General features: G+C 45.2%; 1 protein-coding gene across 2 annotated transcripts in view; it reads left to right on the top strand.

Moving 5' to 3' along the window:
- The window catches only part of DNAH7 (dynein axonemal heavy chain 7), a 132,167-nt gene that overhangs the window by 103,708 nt on the left and 9,622 nt on the right, over positions 1–18,837 (top strand). For both annotated transcript variants that reach the window (XM_060281450.2, XM_088654000.1), the window contains exons 54-57: positions 7,287–7,463; positions 13,226–13,387; positions 14,104–14,304; positions 17,196–17,357. In XM_060281450.2, the coding sequence (XP_060137433.2) occupies positions 7,287–7,463; positions 13,226–13,387; positions 14,104–14,304; positions 17,196–17,357 (702 nt within the window). The remainder of the gene's footprint in view (positions 1–7,286; positions 7,464–13,225; positions 13,388–14,103; positions 14,305–17,195; positions 17,358–18,837) is intronic.

The raw sequence follows: 18,837 nt of genomic DNA on the forward strand, positions 1-18,837 counted from the left end.
GAACCACCATGAGACCTGCAGGTATAGGGCAATATACAAATTTAATTACAGTCATACCTCGGTTTAAGTACGCTTCGGTTTGAGTACTTTCAGTTTAAGTACTCCGCGGACCCATCTGGTTAGACCTCACCTGGAGTACTGTGTCCAGCTCTGGGCACCACAGTTCAAGAAGGATACAGACAAGCTGGAACGTGTTCAGAGGAGGACAACCAAAATGGTCAAAGGCCTGGAAATGATGCCTTATGAGGAACGGCTTAGGGAGCTGGGTATGTTTAGCCTGGAGAAGAGAAGGTTAAGGGGTGATATGATAGCCATGTTCAACTATATAAAAGGATGTCATATAGAGGAGGGAGAAAGGTTGTTTTCTGCTGCTCCAGAGAAGCGGACACAGAGCAATGGATTCAAACTACAAGAAAGAAGATTCCACCTCAACATTAGGAAGAACTTCCTGACAGTAAGAGCTGTTCGACAGTGGAATTTGCTGCCAAGGAGTGTGGTGGAGTCTCCTTCTTTGGAGGTCTTTAAGCGGAGGCTTGACAGCCATCTGTCAGGAATGCTTTGATGGTGTTTCCTGCTTGGCAGGGGGTTGGACTGGATGGCCCTTGTGGTCTTTTCCAACTCTATGATTCTATCTGGAATGGATTAATCCACTTTCCATTACTTTCAATGGGAAAGTTCGCTTCAGGTTAAGTACACTTCAGGTTAAGTACAGACTTCCGGAACCAATTGTGTACTTAAACCGAGGTACCACTGTAATATTCCAACATTCCACTTGCCCTTGCCCACCTCATTTCAAAATTACGGAAGCTGGTTTTAGTTGCAGAGTTGTCTGAAATGTCTTATTCTGAGCTACTGCTGCCTCACCCTTACAGATAAGTGTGTGACAAATGGTCTTCTGATTTATTTTTCTGTTTGGTACAACTTGAAGGTTAGTCTTGCAGTATGCTAAAAATAGAAACTACATGACATGATTACAGCAGTGAAAGTGGGCAGCCTGCCAGCTGCTCTTAAGTAAGGCCTCAGGTATGTAGGAGTGCTGGAATTCATATGCTGTCTTTGATCTGCAGGAGCAAAGTTAGCAAAGCTTTGGATCGTTGGCAGTGGGAGATGACCTGGTGAAATTAACAGGCAAAACTAACTTAGGTCCATTAATTTCAGTGGGTCTCCTCTGAGTAGGACATAGCTGGATGCCGCACTTTATTGCCCTCCACTCTGAAGGGATATCTGCCGCACTGTAAAGATGAAAAGAAAGTGATGTGAGGTTTGTAAGTTTGCTTTGCATTGCCTTATCCCCCAATACAGCAAGTTCACCGATTAAAGGGACCCCTGACCATTAGGTCCAGTCGCAAACGACTCTGGGGTTACAGCGCTCATCTTGCTTTACTGGCCGAGGGAGCCGGCGTACAGCTTCCGGGTCATGTGGCCAGCATGACTAAGCCACTTCTGGCGAACCAGAGCAGCGCACGGAAACGCCGTTTACCTTCCCGTTTACCTATTTATCTACTTGCACTTTGACGTGCTTTCGAACTGCCGAACTGCTAGGTTGGCACCAATGGTATACAAGCTCACAAATGACAGGAATAGCACAGCCATGCCGTATGAAGATGGGCTTGCATATTGCTCTATTAGCACTGCAATTGGGGCAGTGTGTCAGTGTGCAAAAGCTGTCAATTTAGGTGTCATCGTGAAAAATAGACCCATAGTTTTATGCAAAAGTATTTAACAATATCCTCCTTATGCCTTCCATAAGTCGAAAAAAATACCCCCGCTTTTCGCTTACTGGTTTCATTACACAAGATGCAGTACTGACAGATCCCCTGTGGACCCCCCCCCCCCAATGCCATATTGTTCCCCCGAGAGCCTCTCTCAGGTATGTACTACAGTACTTGCATCCCTGTCAATACAACAGCCCCCCCTTGTCTTCGTGGTGGCCCATTTTCTTTTTGTTTGGTGGTTGGCATGTCGTTCTCTGTTGCAACGGGAGCCGGACACTGCTCTTGGGGCGGCTTCTCGGATTTTGGGGGTATACTGGTATTTGTTCACAAAATGGTCCACGAGACGCTGCCACTTCTTTCTCATAGGCATTTATTATTGCTGCCACTTCTTTCTCATAGGTGTCTATTACACTTTGCCCAGTTTTGCTCTGGAGAAGCAAGGGGGTAGATTTTACTGAGCTGACATTTTTGAAGTTAAACACCGCAAGCATCTCCTTTAGAAATTGCAAGATACGACAGGCAACTACCAGTTCCTCATGCGCACTGTTCCCCTGCGTGGGGTGGTTGCATCTGAAAATGGGGACTTCTGACACGTTCCCCTAGAGCAATGTGCACACAATTGCTACGAAAGGGGCACCTTTCACACCTCTGGGGGGTGATAAGTGGCACTAGAGAAGCGGTACAGGGAACCAAAAGCATGAAGTGCAGGCGGCAAGCATTTTGTGCACGTCCGATTGACATGTGACCGCCAATGCGCAGGACATTTTGGACCTGGAAGGGGGCAGACTTATGCACATTCCACCAATGCCTGCAGGGGCCAGGATAGGAACTCCCCTGCAAAATGTTGCCGCCTGTTACTTCGGACCACTTGTTCCAGTGGCAAGATTTTTTCCAACCCTTTCCCACTTGAGTTACGGGTCAGAGCCCTTTACTGCTGATTTGGAGCCAATGGCAATCTTAAACCTGAGCTTTAAGAAGCGGTGTTTTCTCCTACAATACCAATAAAAAGACTTATGGTTTTTAAGACAAAGGTTACTCTAAACATTTTTTTCATTTCATTATGAATCATTTCCCAATTTTTAAAACCTCCTTACATTTCCACCACATATGATTGAACATTTCTTTACATTTCCAACTCTTCTTATTAGATCTTGTTCTATATATTTTTGCTAATTTAACCGGGGTTAGATACCACCGGTACATCATTGTCATGTAATTCTCTTTCAGTAGAGTACATGGAGTAAATTTCATATCTGACTTCCAAAGCCTTTCCCAATTTGTCACTGATATATATATATATATATATATATATATATATATATATATATATATATATTGTTGTTGTTGTTTAGTCGTTTAGTCGTGTCCGACTCTTCGTGACCCCATGGACCATAGCATGCCAGGCACTCCTGTCTTGCACTGCCTCCCGCAGTTTCGTCAAACTCATGTTCGTAGCTTCGAGAACACTGTCCAACCATCTCGCCCTCTGTCGTCCCCTTCTCCTTGTGCCCTCAATCTTTCCCAACATGTCCCACATCTTTCACCCATTTTATCATAACACGTTTGACCTGTTCTCTTTGGTGTCCCACTCCAAGAGCAGATTGTACGTTTTTGACAGGAACCCGCTTGGTATTTCATATCGTTTTCACCTTGGGCAATTGTTAGGCCAGAGAACCCCGTTGGGTCTTACTTACCAGGGATCATGATCTGGCTCCCAGCCCTCCAACTCTATTAAGCAGAAGAAACACTTTGCCAGGTCAGGTTCATTTGCTCCTGGACAGTGGAGCAAGCCAGCCCTGGCCATCTGAATGAGGAGAGCAGAACAGCACATTGAAGACATTGGCAGGGAAGCCGAGCGCAAGTCCTTTCTATAAAAATCCCCTCTTTGTCTCCTCTCTCTACCCCTCCCCGCCCCCTGGGATCCCTCTTTTAGGGAAAGAGGGAAGCTTTTTCAGTCTTTATGGTTCGACATCCGGGAGGCAGAAGTCCTTGCTGATCTACTTCAAGTCACCCAGAGATCCAGCAGCAGATCCCCATTTATCTTCTGCCCACTCCTGACCTATAGGGTTCATAATAGCTAGAAAATAAAACCTCTAGGATTTGTAATAGCTACAAGATAAAACCACAATATGATGCCGGATTTGGGGCAGGCGGGCGAGCAACAGAGCGTAGCTTAAATCCTTTTCATCCTTAATCTGCAAGGATACTGTCAAAAGAGACAAGCAAAAACGCTATTGAGATGAGAAGAGAATTTTCTCTTTGGGGATTAAAGTACTTTTGCTCACTTAAAATAAAAAGCTTAAAACATTATTTAGGTTGTAGTTTTCTGCATACTTATGTGGAGTAAGTCCCACTAAACTCAGTAGCACTTGCTATGAATATGGATATTTGTCCTACAAGATGGTTTTCTTATTCGTTTTAATTCAGTAGATTTACATTTTCAGGAGTAAACTTGCAGTTCTCTTTAAAAGGCCAGGATCATGCACAGGTTCTCTTTTTTATTTTTTTAAATATATCTTTATTGCACTTTCTTTCAAAAAATATACAAAAAAATAAGGAAAAAAGATAACAACGAAAAAGGAACATATACAAATCAATAGCAATTGTAAAATCTATACATCAAATAACTATACTAAACATCTAAAAAGAAAAAAGAAATCTAAAGAAAGAATAATTTCAAAATAGAAAAAAAATCCTACCAACCCTCCACCCTGTGCTGATTTCCAGCCTTTTCTCTATTTCAGTTTCTGTAACCAAATTCCTTTGTATACCTATTTGCATGTTTCATTTTATTTTTATTTACTTTGCATGAGTCCTTCCTCTGTCCGCTAAGAGATCAGCTTTCTCCACAAAATTTGCTATATATTATTGGAACATTTTCCAATCTTTATCAATTTTCTGTTCTGATATCCCCTTAATTTCCCCTGTTTTCCTCACCCAATTTTGATAGCTTATCAATTTGATTTGCCAATCTTCTATACTAGGTATTAAATCACTTTTCCAATTTTTAGCGATAAGAAGTCTGGCAGCTGCGGTTGCATACATTACTACACATCTATCTTTTTCCTTAATTTCATCACTTAGCATTCTTAACAGAACTATTTCAGGGTCTTTCTTGAAAGAGTATTTAAGCATTTTCTTCAATTTTATATAGATCTTCTCCCAATTTTTTAAAATTATTTTGCAGTGCCACCAAATATGTATAAATGTTCCCGTCTCTTCATGGCACCTCCAGCATGTATATATATACATATGGCCTATAGCAGGGGTCAGCAAACTTTTTCAGCAGGTGGCCAGTCCACTGTCCCTCAGACCTTGTGGGGGGCCGGACTATATTTTGAAAAAAAAATATGAACGAATTCCTATGCCCCACAAATAACCCAGAGATACATTTTAAATAAAAGGACACATTCTACTCATGTAAAAACACCAGGCAGGCCCCACAAATAACCCAGAGATGCATTTTAAATAAAAGGACACATTCTACTCATGTAAAAACATGCCGATTTTCGGACCATCCACGAGCCGGATTTAGAAGGCGATTGGGCCGCATCCGGCCCCCAGGCCTTAGTTTGGGGACCCCTGGCCTATAGGCTGTTGCTCAAATTAAATCCTACTCTGTTCAGTGAGGCTTACTGTTAGAGCATTGGTGAGACTGACTGTACACATGTTTACCTGGAACCAAGTCTCATTGACTTCCAGCTGGGCCCACTTTCTGATAAGCAGGCTTGATGCTGTGCGTGCGTGCGTGCGTGCGTGCGTGCACACACACACACACACACCCTTTCAGTTAACAGGGCATGCAGATATCTTCTAAACTGGGTACTAGTTCAGTCTGCAATCCTCAACCCACTTGCCTGGGAAATCATCACAATTTACTTCTGAGTCAGCACATATAGGATTGTGCTGTTCGTCACCTTTATTGGCTACCATCCTAGCACCATTTAATAACAAAATATTACATACAAATTGAGTTCTGCGACTTTAACGGTCTCTTTGCACCCCGATTTTATGCACTTTGTAAATCAGAAGTAAGTTCTGCTGACTCTTGAGCTTATTGGTACTTATTCTCAGCCTGGGAATGTTGTATGGCGGAGTTTCCTAAACTTGGGTCTCCACCGGTTTTTGGACCACAATTCCCATCATCCCTGACCATTGATGCTGCTAGCTAGGATGATGGGAGTTGTAGTCCCAAAACATCTGGAGACCTAAGTTTGGGAAGCCCTGGTGCATGGCATTCAAACCTTACCATTAAACCGGCACATGTCTACTCAGAGGCAAACCCCAATGAGTTCAATGGCACTTACTTCCTGGATAAATGTGTGTAGGATTGCAGCTTCAATGTGTTTTATAAGTGATATGCTAATATAGGCTTCCTCAAACTCAGCCTACAACTCCCATGACCCCTAGCTAGCAGGACCTGTGGTCAGGGATGATGGGAATTGTAGTTTCAAAACATCTGGAGGGCTGAGTTTGAGGAAGCCCGTGCCTACAATCAGGGCCGTCTTAAACGCCCCTGCCGCTGTGGTGCGCCGGATCTCTCCGGCGCCCTCCCGCCCCGTTTCCCAGCGCGGTGGGCGGGTGGGCGCAGCGGCGGGCGGGCGGGCAGGCACAGCGCGATCTCTCTGGCGCCCTCCCGCCCCGTTTCCCAGCGCGGTGGGCGGGTGGGCGCAGCGCGGCTCCCACAGGCGCAGCTGCGCGGCGGACCGGCGGATCGGCCGGCCAGCGGGCGGGCGCAGCTCGCGGCGCCTTTCTGGCGGGCCGGCGCCATGGTGCCCTGCGCCACCGGGGGTCTACCTAGAACCGGGCCTGCCTACAATACAGTATGGAGGTAACAGTACAGGCCTGCTTTGAAGGGGTGTTGTAGAGAGTTGTGAGGGAGCTTATGTGAAGCTCTTTGAACACATGTTGTATAAATGCTAGGCAGTGATATCTTTATTTATTTATGGGACACAATATCTGGCATCTCGAATAGCTGCCTCACAGAAATCAAGAAGCCAAACTGAGCAGGATGTAACCACCACCCATCAGTTGACAAGTAGGGGTTAAATCCTACTCAAAACCAGTTCCGGGGGGGGGGGGGGCTAGGCCTGCACAACTTTTGCAGGATTGAAGAATCATGGTTTCAGAGTTGGCCTTGTGGATTTCCCCCACCCTGTGCTAGAATGACAGAGTGCTTTAATCCACTTTAATTGAGGAAACCTAATTTTCAGCGTGTGCTTGAATACAGTAGCTCCTGCAAAATGCTAACAGTCTAGAAGCCTTCTTGGACGTTTACAGAATGGTGCACCTCTTTCTTCTGCCTTGCTATTTTATTCCTTTTCCAGTGTACAACATCAACTTCTTTTCTTTATTTTTAACGTTCATAAAAGGGTGAAAAGATAAAAGGTACCCTTTTGAGTATCTCGTCACTTCTACACATGACCGGCGTATGTTTGTATATCGCTGCAGAGTTCATTACAAATGCATGAGCTTATTTTGACTCTCATCTTAACACGTATCGTTGCTCAAAACTATATCTTTGAATTTAAAGGTGACCTTGTTTCCTTTCTCTCTTCCTTGATTTTTCAGATTATTCCAATGGTGCAGGAGTTTATCATTGGCAACTTGGGGCGTATGTTTATCGAACCACCTCCTTTCGACTTGTCCAAAGCATTTGGCGACAGTCACTGCTGTGCCCCGTTGATTTTTGTGTTGTCTCCTGGTGCAGACCCTATGGCCGCTCTTCTCAAGTTTGCAGATGATCAGGTGCGTTGAGGACCATTACAATGGCACTCTTTGGAGGTGCAAGGTTGTAAAGCGGGGTCTACCCTTTCTTTTAAAAAAAATTTTTTTACAGTATTTTTATCAATAGAAAATTACAGTAAATTTTTTTGTATAATTTTGTGAGATTCTCTTTATCTTGTGACTCCCCCCATCCCCTCCATGGGCCCTTATTACAATAATTAAAACTACATATCAATACGTTCGCCACTATTTTCATTTTTCCAAATTGTCCATAACCTTCGTGACTTTACAAGTGATTCTTATAGTCCAGCTAAAGTTTTGATTTGCTTACAATGGTCTCTTAAGTAAATTATAAATGTCCCCCCATTCCTTTTTAAAGTCCTTATCTTCTTGGTTCCTGAGTCTCCCAGTTAAAGGTAAAGGTATACCTGACTATTAGGTCCAGTCGCGGACGACTCTGGGGTTGCGGCGCTCATCTCGCTTTATTGGCCGAGGGAGCCGGCATACAGCTTCTGGGTCATGTGGCCAGCATGACTAAGCCGCTTCTGGCGAAACCAGAGCAGCGCACAGAAACGCTGTTTACCTTCCCGCCGGAGCGGTACCTATTTATCTACCTGCAGTTTGACGTGCTTTTGAGCTGCTAGGTTGGCAGGAGCAGGGACCGAGCAACGGGAGCTCACCCCATCACGGGGATTTGAACCGCCGACCTTCTGTTTGGCAAGCCCTAGGCTCTGTGGTTTAACCCACAGCACCACCCACATCTCCCAGTTAGTTTTGCCATTTTGGCATAGTCCAGCAGTTTGGATTGGCATTCTTCACTCGGTGTTATTGCTTCTTTCCATTTTGGGGCTGGTAGCATCTATGCAGCTCTTGTTGTGTACATGAAAAGTATTTTCTGGTCTTTTGGAATCTCGGTAATAAAAAAAAGCTTCTGGTTTTTTAGCAAAAGTTATTTTAAACCTTGTTTTAAGTTCATTGTATACCATTTCCCAAAATGCTTTTGTTGTCTTACATGGCCACCACATATGAAAAAGGTACCTTCTTTTTCCAACAAATATTTGAACTTGTTCGATATATTTTTGAGAATTTAGTAGGAGTTAAGTACCACCGACACATCATTTTCATGTTATTTTCTTTCAGCGTACAGCACACTGTAAATTTTAAATCTATTTTCCAAAGCCTTTCCCAACCTGCCATTTGTATATTATATCCCAAGTCCTTAGTCCAGTTTACCATAACCGATTTAACCTGTTCATCATACCCTTTCTCAATCATTGTTCAATGGGGTGACTCAGGAGCATATAACTTCAAGATTGCTGTGAGCATCTTAGTAGTTGTGTGAGATGAAATAATTTGGCTTGGTCTTTGGTACTGGTTTACACACACGAAGCCAACTAAATGTTCCTTTAGTTTCTGAATATTTCTCAATTTCAGCTTGATGGTCTTATGTGGGGCTTTCTTTAGCTGGTACTCTCAGGTGGCGCGATTGCCATTAAAAGAGAACAAGGGAGGTGTTCATGGTCAGATCCGACACCTCTTCCCCCCCCAAAAAAAAATTAGCACTGGTCTTACGTTCCACCACCCCACCTCTTTAGGTAGTAATGTGTCTTGTCTTTGCTTACTTCAAAATGTAGTTCTCAAGGAGGGGGTTGGTTTCCTGAGTCCTCCCTCCAAACTACTAATCAATCACACGCAGGAACCGAACGTGTTATCAGACTTTATTGGCATATTGTCTGGCACCAGCTACAGAACATTAAACAGCAAGTCTTAATCCATGGCATATTCTCCCTGCCCCCGGCAGGTTAACATGAAGAAAGGAGTGTTTAGCTATAGTATGGGCCCTTAATAAACTACGATCTTACCTCTTGGGTCAGCAGTTTACACTTGAAACAGATCATTCCGTGTTATCTTGGTTAGGCAGAGTAACAAATTCTAACCAAAAGCATTTTTTAAGGTGGAGTCTCACTCTTCAGGATTTTGATTTTGACATCGTTCATAGAAAAAGAAGCACTAATAAAGTCGCTGGCTTTTTAATCTAGAATCTATGTAGATTATGAGGATTAAAGTTAATTTAATGACCAAAATTTTAATAAGGAATGGGGGAAATTCATAACTTATCTTAAAGACCATTTTAAACAGTTAAAATTGTTAGTAGGATTGGAATATCACTTGTAGCTTAAGTCTGGATTCTGGACATAATGGAAGAGGTAAAGGATTTGGAGGATCATAAAAGATGTGGGAGGAAATGATTAATAACAGGATCCACAAAGGGGAGGATAGAAGTCCAGAAGATTCCTTGGAATCTTGTTTTTATTATTTATGTTTGATATATCCCTGTAAAATTTTAAGTTGAAAAACCAAATAAATAAGTTTTTAAAAGAGGAAAAATAATAATTTTAAATGGTGCATTTTAATCTTGCAGTACATACTATGGATTTTTTAAAAAACAAATGTGTATATCCTGTTTTGCAACTTAATTGCTCATTGGTTGCAGAATGGTTATAGTAAACATATTGTTTGTGCTCAAAGTCTACTTGAAGATGAAAAATTCTAACATTTAGAATTTCATCTTCAGAAGAAAAGAAGGGATGCCATGAAGTAGTAGTGAGCAAGTATTGCTGGGTGGGGCCCCTCAGGCAGGTGGTAAGAATTAGTCCCCAAAGCGGGAGCATGTGATGGAGCTGGCTGGCTGCCAGCTCCCCCCCTATCAATCTTTGAGTTAACCTGCTGGGGGAGGGAGAGAACATGCCATGTTTTAGACTTGCTGTTTGATGGTGGCAGAGAAGCAGCCAAGAAAGCCTGATCACCTGTTCAGTGCCTGCGTGTGATTGGTTAGTAGCTTGGAGGGAGGACTCGGGAAAGCGACCCCCCTCCTTGACAGTAGCAATACCTCATTCAACACCTGGCTAGAGCACAGTGCTGACAGCGCCTTGGTTTCAGGTTCGATCCCCATATGGGATAGCTGCGTATTCCTGCATTGCAGGGGGTTGGACGAGATGATTGTCAGGGTCCCTTCCAACTCTACTGTTCTGCTGAGTGGAGCCCTAAACATCTGCTCCAAATTCCTGCCTCGATGGCCACCACTGGTCCAGCGCCCCCAGGCTCCTCCATTCACCTCAGTGGAAGGAGCGTGCGTACAAAACCAGGGGCCTCCTTCCCCATTGCCGTGAATTTGGGAACCCCTAAAACTTTTTGGATTAGGGAAGCTCCATGTGTGCGTTGGAGCACCTGCTGGAAGCGAAAGGCTTTGCTACTCACACGTAGGCGTAAGGAAGGACTCATTGCGGGCTTAAACCTCTGCAGAGTTATCGATCTTCTCTTTCATATGTATTCAGGCCAAGGACATGGCCCCTTGCTCACCTCCAAATGTCAGGGCAGTTTTGCCTGTATTCGTTAATCTCCCTAGATTTGGGCTTACCCAGATAGACACCCAAATAGACGCACTTGGTGGATGCACATTGTCCTGACCTAATGGGTGTTCCATCACCCGCTGCAGGAGATAGGCATCTCCTTGTACTTACGTGGCTCTGCTGTGGGGGTGTTGATAATCACTGTTTTTCAGGTTTGCACATCTCACTCTCTGCAGGGTGGTGCTCTACTTTTGATGGCCTCATATCCTGCCGCCTCAGTGCCCTCCCTTATCTCACTTCCATTTTTGTTTCCTGTGGAAGAAACCAGGAGCCCGTCACGCATACCGGCTTTCCATATCAAATGTACAATTGTCCCTGTTCCACCTGTGTTATTTTATAAATGAATTGCAATCAGAAGAATCTTTATTTGCATCAGCTGCTAGCCATAGCAATAAAATAAAAGAAAATGCACTGAGGATAGAGATAAAAACTTAACTATAGAAAATACATTTTTGGGGGTTTACAAGCATCAATCATCAAATAATAGATGTTTTTCTAATTGCCCCCACTAAAAACCTTGCAGTTTTTGCTGTCACCTGATCATCTTGATCTGCTAAAAGGAAGGACACAGTAGCAATGGCTGAGCAACCCGACATGGGCAATGATAGAGGGGTAATAACCTCACTCCTCAAATCCTTATAAAGAGTGCAAGCCAGAAGCACATGAGCCACTGACTCAATACTGCCATCTCCACAGGGACATAACTGTTTTTGCAGTGGAATTTTTTGTTACGCTGTAAATGCATTTCTGAATTGACACAGAGAAATTAAGTTTTATTGTGTTGTTGTTGTTGTTTGAATGGCAAGGAGGGGAGTGCAAGCAGCTCATGGGATGGGGGCTGCCACTCTTCTGCCCCCTCACAATGCTCTAGCTGTGAGCATTTCACAGAAATGGTCCCTCCATGTGGACTCGACCCAGCTACAAGGTGGCCTTGTACTCCTGTGATCGTACAAGAACTGTGACTTATGTGAACTGGGCCATAGCTGTTGCTAATGTGCTCCCCTCTCCACATTATGGTACATGGAGCATGTACGGAACATGGTACATTCACAGCAAAAGGATGGGTTGAAAGTTCAAAGAAGGAGAGCCATCACTCTCACCTGCCTGCCTCACTGCTCACTGCTCTCAGGAACAGGTTTGAAGGGTCCCTTGGCACGGTATCCTGCAGGCCACCCTGGAATGCCCTGCAAAGCCTTAAAAACACACCCACTCGTGCGCAATCCTGTGTATTCCAAAGTAAGCTTCATTGGGGCTTACCCAACAAAAATCACCCTCTTTATACAAGGACTTGAGTGATGGAACTTGCCCCTCCTTTCCTCCCCCTGTGAACCCCGCCAATCTATTCTTGGATCCCCACCCCCAACCCTCCAGAGAAGTTTTAGGGGAGGAGAACTTCCGTCGAGCAACAGGAATTCCTTGCTCAAATAGGATGACTTCAAAATATACAACCCATTGAGTTCAATCAAGCTTGTTCCAAGGTCAGTGGGTTTAGGATTGCATCTTTACCCTGTTAATCCTAAACGCACGTACGAGGGACTAAGCCCTGCTGGATGTCATAGGATTTGTATCTGAATAATCATGCGTAGTGATTATTCTACTTAGGAACAATCATATTTTTCCGTGTATAACAACCCCAACCCCACCCCGTGTATAAGACGACCCCTGTTTTTTGGGACTCCAAATCAAGGAAATGGGAGATTGCCCAGAGTTGTTGAGCTTTTTTGGAGGGGTATTGCTGACAATCACTCACCTGCCTGACCCCCGCTACCAATCGCCTGCCCACTTGCTGCCGCCGCCAATCGCCAGCAGGCCTCGCCGCAGCCACCAATCACCCGCCCAATTGCCGCTGACAATCTCCTGCTCACGGCTGTCACCAATCGCCCCCCCCCCACCCGTGTATAAGACGACCCCCAATTTATAACATTTCTTTATAATTAAAAAAATGTCACAAAATACAATAAGTTCCATTGGGTTTGGTGGGGTTTACCCCTGGGTAAGTGGCTATCGTGTTGTAGCACAAGTCTCTAAATTGGCACATTAGCAGGACTGACCTTGTTTGTGTTGCGGGGTACGTTCCTTTCAGCAGAGCATAACCTCCCCCCATGAAAGAAAACTACTGCTGAGGTTAAGGCTTTTGATATGAAAGGTTCACGTTGGGTGGAACTCAATAAACAAAAAGAAATGAGAGAGACTTTCATGTGATGTTTGCTGATGCCAGCTGCATTTGATGAATACGGAGCCTTCTACTTGACGGGCTGACATCACTTCGTTCAGCGAGACTCTCTTCAGCAACTGTGGAATTGGTGCCGTTCTTGTGTTACGGCGACAGTATTCTTTCCTGCCCCTCACTCCCTGAATGTTTTGTATGTGCAGGGCTTTGGGGCTTCGAAGTTGACCTCTTTGTCGCTGGGCCAAGGCCAAGGCCCCATCGCCATGCGCATGATCGAGAAGGCGGTGAAGGAAGGAACATGGGCAGTCCTGCAGAACTGCCACCTGGCAACATCGTGGATGCCGACCCTGGAAAAAGTCTGCGAGGTAGCAAATGCTGTCAGTAGTCACTACGACACCTGAAGTTAACCTTTCAGTACCAATGGGATGCTAGGGCTCCTGGGTGCCTGCAGGAACCTCTCCTGGGGGCAGGCGGGCAAGGGAGGGAGCAGGCTGGATTGTCACATACAAAAAAATAAATAAATAAGGAGAACGGTGCTTGCCTGTTTCGCCACATATCTTATGTTCTACAAGTACTGGAATCTGGGGGCTGTGGTTCACTTGGAGGGGGTATTTGCCATTCCGAACATTCACTTATAGAGGTGTTCATGTGAAGACACACAGGCACGCATGCACACACACTTTTGGGGTATGCAAGCATGTGCTGGTTCTCTTCTATAGAGGTAGCGAACTATTGCCTGCAAATGAACATATGTGCTGGTTCATCCCCTCTCTTGGGACAAATAGGGCAGCCATGTTATGCTGGGGAGCTCCACATCCACAATAGAGCGCCTGTGTCTGGAACGGGAGACCCAGCTTAGAGAACCGTTCGACCCTAGAAGAGATTCCAAACGTGTTGAAATCAGAACGAGCTTAGCACAATCGCTGATCAAGAGGTTTCACAATTTCCCTTTGTAAAACTCACACAGAGGCCAGGGTGTGTTTGAAAGATGCAGAGGCTGTTGTGAGAAAGGTTTTGACGCCTCTGAAACCTCAGCTTCCATCCTCACAGAGTCCTTACACAGAATATTTTCCCCTTCTAGGAACTAAATCCGGACACAACGCACCCTGATTTCCGTCTTTGGCTCACGAGTTACCCATCACCCAACTTCCCTGTTTCTGTGCTCCAGAATGGAGTGAAGATGACCAACGAGGCCCCAAAAGGCTTGCGGGCGAACGTGATCCGTTCCTATCTGATGGACCCCATCTCCGACCCAGAGTTTTTTAACAGCTGCAAAAGGCCTGTTAGTACCTTCCTTATTAACTTGGTTTCCTCCTCCTCCTCCTTCTCGTAAAGCAGCTGAAACAGACCCTGGCGGTTGTATTTTGTGTTTGCTGGTTTAAAACCCGCCAAGCGAAATAGCCCTCCTTCTCTGCGCTGAAGTCGGCAGTTGATTACCAGCTCCCGGGATGCAGCAATAGAGGATTTTATTAAAATTTTATTTTTATTTTACCACCAAGCTTCATTCCGTCTCCGCCAAGCTTTGGCGGTGGTGCTATTAATAATATAGCTTCCCATTTAAAAAGTCAGGAGGAAGTAGTTTTCGTGACACAAATCTGCAAGGCAGGGGAGAAATTCCTGTTGCAAAAGAATAGCTGAGCCGTGCACTGCTGAGAATCAAATCTTTAATCGCAGGCATTAAAATGCTGGCTCCATAGAACTGGGGGAGCTAAAATGGCCGTATGGGTTGATGGATGGCGCTCATAAACACTTCTTTTAGAATAACGGCTCAAACTAGGGAGCCACCTGCTGTTTTCATAATTAGGTTTCGGAGAGCGGATGTGCTTGACCCAAGATAATTTCCATGATAGGTGTCGTAATTAAGAACCGGAGACGGTTGTGCTTAAACCGAGGCTATGATCCTTTTCTGCTTTCCTGGCAATTAAAAAAAAAACAAATCCCTAAAACTTTTTAGATTTGGTGGTGATGGGGGGAGAAACCTCGCCCAGATCATTGCTTTTGAGCAGGAAGAGAAAAGGAGCAAGATGGCGTTTTAGCATGGTAATGTTGTTGTGCCATAGTTGGCCCGAAAGGAAGGCATTGTGTGGCGTTTTCCAAAGCCCCAAAGCTTTTATTTGGGCCCAGTCTTTCTCTGAGCACCTCTGATATCACCCAATGACCTGCTGCAATTCACCAAAGTATCCTGGGAGATCTGGATTGAATGATTGGCTTAAAATGGTCCTGTGGCTCTGCTTTCTTCTGGACAGATTTTAGGGGCAGCTGCACACTGTAGACTTCCTTTCTTGGTAGCTAATGGCATGCAACGATTTTTTTTTTTGTAGGGGAACAGTTAGGTCCGGAGGCAAGGGTGATTGGGGGCAGGCGGAGAGCGGCAACGTTGTGCGTGTGATGCCGTGATGTGTGTGTGAGCATCATGCCTCCTTCCCTAAACCAAACAGAAGCTTCCTGGGCATAGGGAAGGAGGCACCAGGTCTCTGACAGGAGGCTGGACCCCTCCTGCCTCCTTCCCAAAGCCGGATGGACATTGAGAAGGTGGCGGAAGGGCTCTTGGACCCCGTCAGAGCACCATGCCTCCCTCCCTAAACAGGGCAGAAACTTCCCGGGCTTTGGCATCAGGGGAACATTTAGGGGACTAGCCTAGTCCCCCTAGCCTACTGGCTGCATGTTGTTGTTGGAAACTGTCTTTGAGAAATGGTACTTATGACGTAGATAGTTCTGTATGGACTAGGATGTTGGGTCTGCCCATTTGCTATGTGAAATGACTGAGACTGCTGGTTAATATATTTTGCATTTGCTATATTTTTGTACAACAACAACATCATAAAGATGCTCAAACTACACAAGGCAGCAGATGGGTCTGTTTCAACCTGGGCCAGCCTCAATTATATACTGTAGGACTGGCTTTTACAGCTAGAAAAGGCATGCCAGAGATGTGTGCTAAGCCTCCCTCCACCCACCCATGGCATACCTCCACATAGCTGCCAAGTCTCCCGCTGAAAAATGCGGGACCAGCAGCGGCGCGGCACCGGAAGTCACTTCTACGCATGTCTGGACATGCGTAGAAGCGACTTCCGGTGCCGCTCTGCCCGATTTTCGGTGCCCAGACATGGGCAGCGCACCCGAAATCGGTTCTGCGCATGTCCAGACATGTGCAGAAGGAGCCTCCCTGGCAGATACTGAAATCTGGGGGATTTACGGGATTTTTTCCAATCCGGGCTGCCAGTGGGAAACAGTTTAAAATACGGAGGTTTCCCGTGAAAAACGGGAGACTTGGCAGCTATGCCTCCGGGTATTACTTTTCCTCAGCTAGACACCACTACTCAGTGAGTTGAGAGCCAGTGTAGTATAGTGGTTAGAACACCTGGGGGGCCGTGGTTCAAATCCCCACTTGGCTATGAAGCTCACTGGGTGACCTTGGGCCAATCACAGTCTCTCAGCCTAACCTACCTTGCAGGGTTGTTTTGGGATGACAGGGGGAGGAACTATGTACACCACCTTGAGCTCCTTGGAGGAAAGGGTAATAATAATTAATAATAATAATAATTTTATTATTTGTATCCTGCCCACCTGGCTGGGTTTCCCTAGCCACTCTGGGCGGCTTACAGCATATCTAAAAACATTTTTAAAAGCTGGGATATGAATGTAATAACTTTTTTTAAAAAAAAAACTCCAACTAAGTTGTCGCGCAAATGGAATGACCTCATATGTGCCACAGAACTTCCCTCCCTCCCCAAATTTCCTCTGGAGGGTTGGGGAAACCCCCAGAGCAGATTATTTTTAGGGTGGCTGCAATGGGCATTCATGGGGAGGAGAGAGAAGGGAAGTCCCATTGGGCAAAGCAGAAGTCATTCTGTTCAAGCAAAGACATTGTTGAACACAACCCAGAGAATGGGCTGAAATTCATGGTGAAGATCTGACGTAGGTATGGCCATCTAAACTTCCCAAATTTTGTGTAGCGCATTGTGGGGAGGGGCTACCCAAAAAGGACCTGATCTCAGCTTTTACTTAATCTCCTTTGAGAAAGTGACTGGTATAAGGACATGAGTAATAAAAGTAAATTATAATGGAATATCTTTTGGTCATACAGCTGAGATTCATGAAGAAGAGGAAAGTTCTCAATGAATTGGATGTTGTCGCCCCAACCCCCGTTGTTATTATTTTTTACTATTTTAGAGTGAGTTCAAGAAGCTTTTGTATGGCCTCTGTTTCTTTCACGCGTTGGTCCAAGAGAGGCGAAAATTCGGACCCCTGGGCTGGAATATTCCTTACGAGTTCAACGAGACCGACCTGCGGATCAGCGTGCAGCAACTGAATATGTTCCTCAATCAATACGAGGTACTGCAAAGATCAGAAGGGTTTACCAGCTTTATAAATAACCCTCCATATTGCTAGCCTGCAAAAATGTTTACTAGCCTGCTGAGGGGCAGGCAAAAGAGGGCTCTGAAGCTCTGTGGATCCTGTGGACCATAGGAGAGGAGTGGGCTTCCCTCCTCTAACAGCCCACTTGGTTTCTTTGCTGGGTGTACGGGAGAGACGTGTGGATTTATTTTGCATGCGCGTGAATTTCAGTGGATGGGGGAGATAACTCACCAGTACTACTCTGGGAACTTATTGCTGCCCACTGACATGATTAAATCCCATAATATCCTTGAAATGAGGACAAACCCTGTCTTAGCGAGTATAGCTCAGTTGGTAGAGCACGAGACTCTTAAACTCAGGGTCGTGGGACCGAGCTCCACATTGGGCAAAAGTTTCCTGTACTGGTTGGACCAGATTACCTTCCAACTCTACAATTCTGAGAATTTTTGAAACACCATTCTGGGGGTTACAGTATTGCAGCTGGCAACCACATGTCGCAATGATAGCTGGTCAGATTTTCTTTTCTTTCATTTAGTACTTGAGCTTTACATCACCCTTCCTTCTAGCAGGGCCCATGCAAAAACTGCCTCCTTGACCGTTGGAGTCCCCATTCATCTCATCCACTCAGTCTGACAGAGCCTGTCTTTGCCTGAACGGGAAGTCCCTAAGTCACTGAGAGTTTGAAACCCATCAGTTCCCCTCACCTGGTTTATTTCCCTGGTCAGTCAAAGCCATTCCCAGGCTGTGGCCACTGTTGTACAACATTGTTGTATCTCAGCCTTCTCAGTAGTAGCGCCCGTCCTGTGTAACGCCCTCCCATCAGATGTCAAGGAAATAAACAACTACAGTGGTACCTCGGGTTACAAACACCTCGGGTTACAATCACTTCAGGTTACAGACTCTGCTAACCCGGAAATAGTACCTTGGGTTAAGAACTTTACCTCAGGATGAGAACAGAAATTGCGCGCCGGTGGCATGGCGGCAGCAGGAGGCCCCATTAGCTGAAGTGGTACCTCAGGTTAAGAACAGTTTCAGGTTAAGAACGGACCTGCGGAACGAATTAAGTTTGTAACTAGAGGTACCACTCTATCTGACTTTTAGAAGACATCTGAAGGCAGCCCTGTTTAGGGAAGTTTTTTATGTTTGATCTTTTATCGTGTTTTTAATATTCTGTTGGGAGCCGCACAGAATGGTTGGGGAAACCCAGCCAAATGGGCAGGGTATGAATAATAAATTGTTGTTGTTATTGGCCCGATAACCTGCAGCTGCTCTATTCCTGACTATTTTTTTTAGTTCTTCCCAACTTCATCAACACGTGACCTTCCATTTTTATAACAAGAAAGCTGTCAACAATGGTTAAAGCGACAGCAATGCACCATTTGCACTGTGCCGTCCTTGGTGTTTTCCTCCATGCCCTAGAAATAGCCCAAATGGCACCCCTGTCTTTCTTACCTGT

This window comes from Zootoca vivipara, chromosome 1 (assembly GCF_965207765.1).
Source record: "Zootoca vivipara chromosome 1, rZooViv2.hap1.1, whole genome shotgun sequence".
Taxonomy (NCBI): Eukaryota; Metazoa; Chordata; class Lepidosauria; order Squamata; family Lacertidae; genus Zootoca; species Zootoca vivipara.